The 9,578-nt window shown below is 48.2% G+C and overlaps 1 protein-coding gene across 1 annotated transcript; it reads right to left on the bottom strand.

The window, feature by feature from the left end:
• Positions 1-1,184: 1,184 nt before the first annotated feature.
• Positions 1,185-7,922, bottom strand: LOC126489781 (KH domain-containing protein 3-like). The gene is made up of 3 exons (XM_050124296.1): positions 7,231-7,922; positions 1,572-1,751; positions 1,185-1,380 (listed from the first exon to the last, which is right to left on the bottom strand). The coding sequence occupies exons 1-3, from the start codon at positions 7,397-7,399 to the stop codon at positions 1,238-1,240; spliced, it is 492 nt and encodes a 163-aa protein (XP_049980253.1). The 5' UTR covers positions 7,400-7,922; the 3' UTR covers positions 1,185-1,237.
• Between the last annotated feature and the right edge of the window lie 1,656 nt (positions 7,923-9,578).

The raw sequence follows: 9,578 nt of genomic DNA, 5'->3' as shown, positions 1-9,578 counted from the left end.
AGAGAAGGAAGAATAGCTCACCAGAAAACCAAGCACACTCACTTTTGATCCTAGCACTTGAAAGGCAGAGGCAAGCAGATTCTCTAAGCCAGCCTGGACTACAGTGAGACCCTCCCTCAAAAAGAAAAGAACATGGCCACAGAGAGGTTCCTTAAACTCGGTATCCCATCCTCAATCATCTCTAGACTCAGCTCTATCACCCAGAACACAGGACCTGCTGAACAGGTGCCCACGCTTTGCCCCCCCCCTCCTCAGTACATCTCCTAGAATTGTGATAACCTGGTTTCTCACTGTGCAGCTCTGGCTGGTCTAGAACTCGCTCTGTACACCAGGAGTACCCTGAACTTCCAGAGATCTGCTTGCCCGGGATTTCTGAGGGCTGGGATTAAAGACATACAGCGCCACAACCCTGCCTCCTGGCTTTTAAATATTTATTTACTTATTATGTATACAATATTCTGTCTGTGTGTATGTCTGTAGGCCAGAAGAGGGCACCAGACCTCATTACAGATGGTTGTGAGCCACCATGTGGTTGCTGGGAATTGAACTCAGAACCTTTGGAAGAGCAGGCAATGCTCTTAACCACTGAGCCATCTCTCCAGCCCGCCTCCTGGCTTTTAAAATGAAAAATGTCACAATTACTGTCTGCTGATAGCACTACCACCTGAATGTTTCTGCACGAATGTGTAGCATTCGGCTGCCTCCACCTCAAACTTCTGAGACTCAAACCACATTCTCTTCAACTTCAGGGAATTCAGATGACCCAGAAAAGTCCTGAAGAGCACAGCACTACAGGCCCACTTCCCACAATGTCCCTCCCAGAGTGACACTAGCCAAAATTAAACAGTTAACTAGTGACAACTCAGGATAACCAAATGGATCCTTCAAAGCAAGTTTCGCCAAATAACCAAGTTTCAAACCCCAGGTCCACTCAAGGCACCACAAGTAAAGTAGCAGGCTGAGAATCATTGGCCCTGCAAGGCAGCCCCATCTCTGCCAGAGGTACAGGGTTAAGGAACAAGGGAAGTATTGGATCCTGTGAGTGCTGGGGTGGGGACCAAAAATCCAAGAGACCCCATCCTCCTTGAGAAAAGAGGGAGGGTTTCCAACAGCCTTGGCTGATAAAGAACCCTGTTCCTTTTCTATCATTCAAACATCACACTTTGGAGGATGCAGCTCTTTATTGGAATATTTTCAATTGTGTTTGCAAACATTAACACTGGGGGAAAACAAAGTCTTATTCAATCGGAGCCTGCTGGGTAGCAGCATCAGCCTCCTCTACCTGAGCCTTAGCGGCCCTCATAGGAGACAGCTGGGTGGAGGCCGCATCAACCTCCTCAAGAGGACACTGGGTCTCATCCTCTGGAGAAAGGTCCTCCTCTGTGTCAGAAGAAAAGCAGTAGAAGGACACCGGTAAGGACAGTCACCCTTGGGACCTTGGGGGGCCAAATGTTCCCAAACACAGGACTCTAGTCTCCTACAACATTTCTGAAACCCACTTTCCCCAGGGGATCCCTCCCAAAGAGCCAAGGTTTGTCGGGCAAGACAGCCCTATAACTCCCAGTCCATACCTTGCCTCATTCGCGGGCGGAAATAGTTGACCAAGTTGGAGATCATCTGGGAAACGTCTTCTTGGTAATAAGGAGGCCCGAATATTAAAATCTCTGCATCATCTTCAGGACGCCAATGGGTCACTTGAAGCAAGGTACGTGATGTACTCTCGACATGTGGGATGTACTCTCCATCCTTGCCTGAGCAGGGAACAGGAGGAACATGAGGGTGAGGTGGCTCCCACTTCTTGGCACATTCATTCAGAGGTTGAGGCAGCTGGATAGAGGTGGCACAGGCCTGGGGCCACAGCCACTGGACAGGCTCTCTCTATAGGACATACTCAGGCAAAGGAGTCAGGAAAAGGTTACCTCTTGCCTTGCCTCCTCAGGTCACTCACCAAATATCGCTTCCACAAACCAAGGATTCACGTACACTGTTTCTGGATCATCCAGATACTCGGTCTGGAACCACTCTGGCAGCGTGCTGGAGTCTCCGACCACTTCAAATATGGTCCCTTCTTTGTGCTTCAGCTGGACCAGCGACTTATAAGTCTTAAAAGGGACCATGGTGCACGAGTATCGTCACAAACAGCCTAGGCAACTCCAAATCCAGTAAACCCAAAAGAAGCCTCTCTGGAGAGCTGTATTTCAAGGGCTGTTTGCTAGCCCCTCCCCCATTGTCCTTCCAATTGGCTCTTAGGCCTTGCTTCCACTCCCAGGAGCACTGCCTCTCCTCACCTGGTCTCCTGTGGTCTGCACCTGAGAGGGAAGCCTTGCACCTAGACTGGTTTCTGATCTTCAGGAGCTTGTTGGTGCTGGGGCTTAGTAGCACATGTCTTTAATCCCAGCATTTAAGAGACAGAGAGGCAGGCTGATCTCTGTGAGTTCGAGGCCTGGTCTACAGATAGAGTTCCAGGCCAGTCAGTGCTTGCTGCACAGAGAAACCCTGTCTCAAAAAACAAAACAGACAGGGCAAAAAAAATATGTGTTGGGAAGCAGCAGACATCCCAACTGTGAACACAGGGCGTTGACAACAGTCCACCCAACATCAAGACAGACTCTTTTTTGTTTTAATGTTGATTTTTTAATTTATTTATTTATTAAAAATTTCCACCTCCTCCCTTACTCCCATATCCCTCCCACTCTCCCCCCTCCCACTCGGGACAGACTCTTACCAGACCTCAAGCCCAATTAAGTCTCACATATTCCCTATACCTTAGCTCTGAGTGAGTTATCTGCCCCTAGTAACAAGTTTCCACATCTTTTTTCTATTTCCTTTGGTTTTTGCTTTGTTTTGTTTTGTTTTTGAGACAGGGTTTCTCTGTAGCTTTGGAGCTTGTTCTGGAACTAGCTCTTGTAGACCAGGTTGGCCTCGAACTCACAGAGAAACACCTGCCTCTGCCTCTGCCTCTTGATTGCTGGGATTAAAGGCGTGTGCCACCACCACCTGGCTTGTTCCTTTGGTTTTGAGACAGGGTCTTGCTAAGTACTCTGCCAGGCAGGGATCATGACATGCTGCGGTCCATTAGGCTTCCCAATTTCTTTTACTTTCAAGAGACAGCTGGGCAGGGACAAGAGAGAACACCTGTAGTGAAGACAATGCCACACACGTGTCTTCCTAACTAGAGAGATTATTTGTAATGCCTCCTTTCTCTAAACAACAGAATTACATTTCCATTTAGTTTCCTGTGCACTTTGCTTATTTGCTGATATTTAAGAAAATGAAATAATTTGTCGGGTAGTGATGGGGCACACCTTAGAGCCCAGCACTTGGGATACTTGGGGTAGAAAGATCTCTGTGTAAGAAAAAAAAAAAAGGAGGAAGATAGAGAAAGAAAAAAAGGAAGGACAGAGAGAGAGAAAAAAAGATGGAAAAAAGAAAGAAAGGAGAAAGAGAGAGAGAGGAAGGGAGGGAGGAAGGAAGGAAGGGAAAACGAGATCACCTCCTGGGGTCAGCAGTCTAGGCCTCATCCCCAGCCAGAAGAAACCCCAGAACCCAGTCAGGCTCTTCTTTATCTTCTCTGCATGGAGGGTCTAGGCAACTGTAGGTATTTAATACGCCCCAAAGGGTCCTGAGATGGGAACAGAATAGGAATTAAGAGGCAGAAGAAGACAGAACCCATTCAGATAACCAAAGTGGACCTATAAATGTGTGTGTGTGTGTGTGTACATGTGTGTGTTGGTATTATGCAATAGTGAGTGTTGGCACCCTGGGGAGACCAGAAGCATTGGATCCCCCATAGCTGGAGTTACTAGCAGCTGAGTCACCTGATGTAGGTGCTAGGAGTCAAAACTCCTCCGAGTCCTCCCTCTGTAGGAGTACATGCTCTTAACCATTAGAGCATCATTCCAGCCCCTGAAAAGCTCTTGACAGCAAAAGCTCCACTGTGATACAGATATATGCACAAACTAGTGAACTGTGCACATCGTAACACAAGAAGATCCTTGTACTTTTATTCCAAAGGTTATTGAATTCATTTTGGGTCTCTTTGCGTTTTTAAATTTTTTTAGCTACCTCTCAAAATTGTAAACAATATACCAAAAAAAAAGAAAACCACAAAAAACAAACCCCCACAAAACTCAATGTTATACAAGTTGGATCTGATAGTTGCATGATAAGATTGTTACACTTTTCATGCGCATAATAAGATCAATAAGATCAGCCAGGAACCTCGCCTTCCAAACTTAGGGCTACTGGAGTAGATCTGGATTTTTCACCCTTGATTGTGAGGTGGGAAATCACATCCAGATATTATTCCTATATAAGCCTCTCCTAAATTAAAACATTTCTTCTTGAACCATTGGTTCTGAGTACTTCCCCAGACCATTGTGGCTCTGTTACCCAGAACCTTATCTATACTCTTCTTGGGAAGAAGTGGGGTTCCCACCTGCCTCACCAGAAGGTCTTTGACCCAATGTGACACCCTAGAGAAAGAAGCCCAAGACTGCTTCCTTTAGCGCTGGGTAGAGAGGACACCACACAATGGCTCCTGCTCCCTAATTTGAGCTTGGCTAGATTGTGAGGCAGTCACAGGAAGTCAACTATTCACCCGAGATAGTTCCGCAAACCTGTTTCACATCGTTGGGGTTATCTACACATTTTCCATCTCATCCTAAATTCCTGATTCCTTCTGAGGGTTGGGAGGAGGCAGGAATGTACCTCTCCCAGTGCAAGCCAACAGGGCCATTTTCCTTCCTGGCCACCAGTTGTCTGGTGGCATCAGAATGACTTGTGTGCTCCCTTCTGAGGCCCTGGGCCGGAATCCTGAAGGAGCCTGCAGGGTGTGTAGCTCTTTCCCAAGGAGGCCTGTAGGCAGACCCCAAGTTCAGAGAGGGTGAGGGGGCAACAAGGAAAATCAGCCCTGAGGCTGGGGATGGGTCAAACTCCACATGTGGCCTCCAAATAGGCTTTCCAGAGTCACATCATCAAGATGGCTGAAGCTGTCCAGGTTTGAAATCACAGGCACTGACACCAGACACCTACACTGTAGGCCAGGGCTTGGAGTGCAGTCTCAGCAGGGAGCACCCAGGTACTTAGTGCTCTGCCCCTGACCAAGGCCAGTTACAGGTGACTGCGCGCAGAGGTCAGGAGTTAGGGTGTGGATGATGCACAGGACAGGTATTAGTTTCTGGGATTTTTATGCAAAGAGAAACAGCCAGGGTCCTGATAATGCGAATATACTCTCTAGTTCCCCTTGAGCCAGTGGGAAGCAGGCTTGACAGGCATAAAAAATCCAAGTCGGAGACGCAGATGGCTGGGTTGGTGATCACCGGGTTCTTTGAGGACCAGCTGTCTGAGGGCCCAGCTGCTTTCCGGGCACTCACCATCTCATAAAGATGAACCTGTTCCCCCCTGAGGCCTCTGACTCTGGTCCAAGATGCTGGGGTCAGCCTGCAATGTTCTTCTTACATAAAGTAAGGGGAAGAAATAGCTCACCAGAAAACCAAGCACACTCACTTTTGATCCTAGCACTTGGGAGGCAGAGGCAAGCAGATTCTCTAAGCCAGCCTGGACTACAGTGTCACAGGACAGCCAGGGTTACAATGAGACCCTCCCTCAAAAAGAAAAGAACATGGCCACAGAGAGGTTCCTTAAACTCGGTATCCCGTCCTCAATCATCTCTAGACTCAGCTCTCTCACCCAGAACACAGAACCTGCCGCACAGGTGCCCACGCTTTGCCCCCCCCCCCTCCTCAGTGCATCTCCTAGAATTGTGATACCTGGTCTCACTGTGCAGCTCTAGCTTGTCTAGAACTTGCTCTGTACGCCAGGAGTACCCTGAACTTCCAGAGATCTGCCTGCCCTGGATTCCTGAAGGCTGGGATTAATGCCACAACCCTGCCTCCTGGCATTTTTTAAAATGAAAAATTCACAATTACTGTCTGCTGTTAGCCCTACCACCTGAATGTTTCTGCACGAATGTGGAGCATTTGGCTGCCTCCACCTCAAGACTTCTGTGACTCAAACCACATGCTCTTCAACTTCAGGGAATTCAGATGACCCAGAAAAGTCCTGAAGAGGACAGCACGGCAGGCCCAGACTTCCCACAATTTCCCTCCCAGAGTGACACTAGCCAAAATTAAACAGTTAACTAGTGACAACTCGGGATAACCAAATGGATCCTTCAAAGCAAGTTTCGCCAAATAACCAAGTTTCAAACCCCAGGTCCACTCAAGGCACCACAAGTAAAGTAGCAGGCTGAGAATCATTGGCCCTGCAAGGCAGCCCCATCTCTGCCAGATTTACAGGGTTAAGGAACAAGGGAAGTATTGGATCCTGTGAGTGCTGGGGTGGGGACCAAAAATCCAAGAGACCCCATCCTCCTTGAGAAAAGAGGGAGGGTGTCCAACAGCCATGGCTGATAAAGAACCCTGTTCCTTTTCTATCATTCAAACAACACTTTGGAGGATGCAGCTCTTTATTGGAATATTTTCAATTGTGTTTGCAAACATTAACACTGGGGAAAAACAAAGTCTTATTCGATAGGAGCTTGCTGGGTAGCAGCCTCAGCCACCTCTACCTGAGCCTTAGCGGCCCTCATAGGAGACAGCTGGGTGGAGGCCGCATCAACCTCCTCAAGACGACACTGGGTCTCATCCTCTGGAGAAAGGTCCTCCTCTGTGTCAGAAGAAAAGTAGAAGGACACCGGTAAGGACAGTCACCCTTGGGACCTTGGGGGGCCAAATGTTCCCAAACACAGGACTCTGGTCTCCTACAACATTTCTGAAACCCACTTTCCCCAGGGGATCCCTCCCAAGGAGCCAAGGTTTATCAGCAAGACAGCCCTATAACTCCCAGTCCATACCTTGCCTCATTCGCCGGCGATAATTAACCAAGTTGGAGATCATCTGGGAAACGTCTTCTTGGTAATGAGGAGGCCCGAATATCAAAATCTCTGCATCTTCTTCAGGATGCCAATGGGTCACTTTAAGCAAGGTTCGTGATTTTTTCTCGACATGTGGTATGTATTTTCCATTTTTGCCTGAGTAGGGAACAGGAGGTACATGAGGGTGAGGTGGCTCCCACTTCTTGGCACATTCATTCAGAGGTTGAGGCAGCTGGATAGAGGTGGCACAGGCCTGGGGCCACAGCCACTGGACAGGCTCTCTCTATAGGACGTACTCAGGCAAAGGATTCAGGAAAAGGTCACCTCTTGCCTTGCCTCCCCAGGTCACTCACCAAATATCGCTTCCACGAGCCAAGGATTCACATACACTGTCTTTGGATCATCCAGATACCCGGCATGGAACCACTCGGGCAGCGTGCTGGAGTCTCCGACCACTTCAAATAAGGTCCCTTCTTTGTGCTTCAGCTGGACCAGCGACTTATAAGTCTTAAAAGGGACCATGGTGCACCAGGATCGACACAAACAGACTAGGCAACTCCAAATCCAGTAAACCCAAAAGAAGCCTCTCTGGAGAGCTGTATTTCAAGGGCTGTTTGCTAGCCCCTCCCCACTTTTGTCCATCCAATTGGCTCTTAGGCCTTGCTTCCACTCCCAGAAGCCCTGCCTCTCCTGTGGTCTGTACCTAAGAGAGAGGCCTTGTACCTAGACTGGCTTCTGGTCTTCAAATGCTTGTTGGTGCTGGGGTTTAGTAGGTAGCACATGCCTTTAATCCCAGCATTTGGGAGACAGAGAGGCAGGCTGATGATCTCTGTGAGTTCGAGGCCTGGTCTACAGAGAGACTTCCAGGACAGCCAGTGCTAAACAGAGAAACCCTGTCTCAAAAAACAAACAGGGGAGTCAAGGTGGTGGTGGCACATGCCTTTAATCCCAGCACTAAGGAGGCTGAGGTATGTGGATCTCTGTGAGGTCGAGGCCAGCCCGGCCTACAGAGTGAGTTGTTCTAGGACAGGCTCCAAAGGTACAGAAAAACCCTGTCTTGAAAAAAAAAAAAAAAGAAAGAAAGAAGAAGAAGAAGAAGAAGAAGAAGAAGAAGAAGAAGAAGAAGAAGAAGAAGAAGAAGAAGAAGAAGAAGTTTGTTAAAGCCTCCAAAACTACAAGGAAACCCTGTCTCGAAAACCAAAAAAGAAAACAAAACAAAACAAAAATACAGAGCGACTATAAGAGGGCACCGGCTATCTCACTAGTTCCCTCATCTCAGAGTCCCTCCCTCAGATGGGGCTGGGGTTCTAAACCATGCCCCCAGTGCAGATGGGGGTATTTCAAGACAGGGTTTCTCTGTAGCTCTGGATACTATCCTAGAACTCGCTGTCCTTTGTTTTTGTTTTGTTTTGTTTTGCTTTGTTTGAGACAGGGTTTCACTGTGTCGCCCTGGGTATCCTGGAACTTGTTGTGCCCACCACTGCCTCCCAAGTGCCGGGATTAAAGGTGCGTACCACCACTGCCTGGAAGTATTTCCAATAAATACCTTTCCCTTCATTACTTGAACATGGAAGGAATACTCTGCTAAATTTTATATAGACAGGGTCTCACTTTGCAGACTAGGCTCCCCTTGAACTCACAGAGCTCTGCCTCCTGATGCTGAGATTAAAGATGTGTGCCACCACATTTAGCCATCTTTTTTGTTGTTTTAGATTTAAAAAAATTCAATCTTACTATGGCCTGGCAGTGGTGGCATGAGCCTTTAATCTCAGTAAGTGGAGGGCAGAGGCAGGCCAGTCTTTGTGAGTTCAAGGCCAGCCTGGCCCACAGAGTAAATTCCAGGACAACCAGGGCCACACAAAGAAACCATGCCCAGTCCTGAAGCACAAACTTTGCAGGTGACCATGTCCGGTGGCCATTGTGGGGGCCAGCCATGATAAGCTAAGTATGGACAGGTCACCCAAAGGAAATTCTTTTTTTTTGTTGTTTTGTTTTGTTTTGTTTTTCGAGACAGGGTTTCTCTGTGGCTTTGGAACCTGTCCTGGAACTAGCTCTGTAGACCAGGCCGGTCTCGAACTCACAGAGATCCGCCTGCCTCTGCCTTCCGAGTGCTGGGATTAAAGGCATGTGCCACCATCGCCCGGCCAAAGGAAATTCTTTATTTCCAACCATTATCACTTGCCAGAGTAGAACACTGGCCCTCCATAAATTTAACAAGAAGCCCCGAGTCTGAGTAGTTTACCCTGAAGCAATACCTGGTGGCAGAAAGAACCACAAGCTGAGATAACCCGACCCACACCCAAGAGCAGACTCTGCAAAGGGAATGCCTGGCATTCCAAGCACCTTAGATAGAAACACCTACACATTCACCAGGAGACCCTAGACAAATGTGAGCCAATCAGGGGTCCTGAACCTCAGAGACCCCCTCACCCCCCACCTTTACTACTATAAAAAAAAAATTCTAATTGAGCTCAGGGCTCTCCGGTTATTCCAATACATTGGACTTGCGGTGAGACCGAGTTTGCAGAGTTGATAAAAGCTCTTTGCTTTTATGCATGGGACTCAGTTTCCTTGTTGGCCTTGAGGAGATTTAGGCAAAACAGCCACCCCAGAGGTCAGACTGCCTTTGGACTAGGCTGAAAGCTGCTGTCCTTGACGAGTTCCCACCAGCAGACATTCTGGCTTCGGTTTGAGGGAGGGC

This window comes from Alexandromys fortis, unplaced genomic scaffold (assembly GCF_014885135.2).
Source record: "Alexandromys fortis isolate MF-2015 unplaced genomic scaffold, M_Fortis_MF-2015_v1.1 scaffold_22, whole genome shotgun sequence".
In the NCBI taxonomy this organism is placed as follows: Eukaryota; Metazoa; Chordata; class Mammalia; order Rodentia; family Cricetidae; genus Alexandromys; species Alexandromys fortis.
This window is presented reverse-complemented; position numbering and strand designations above follow the sequence as displayed.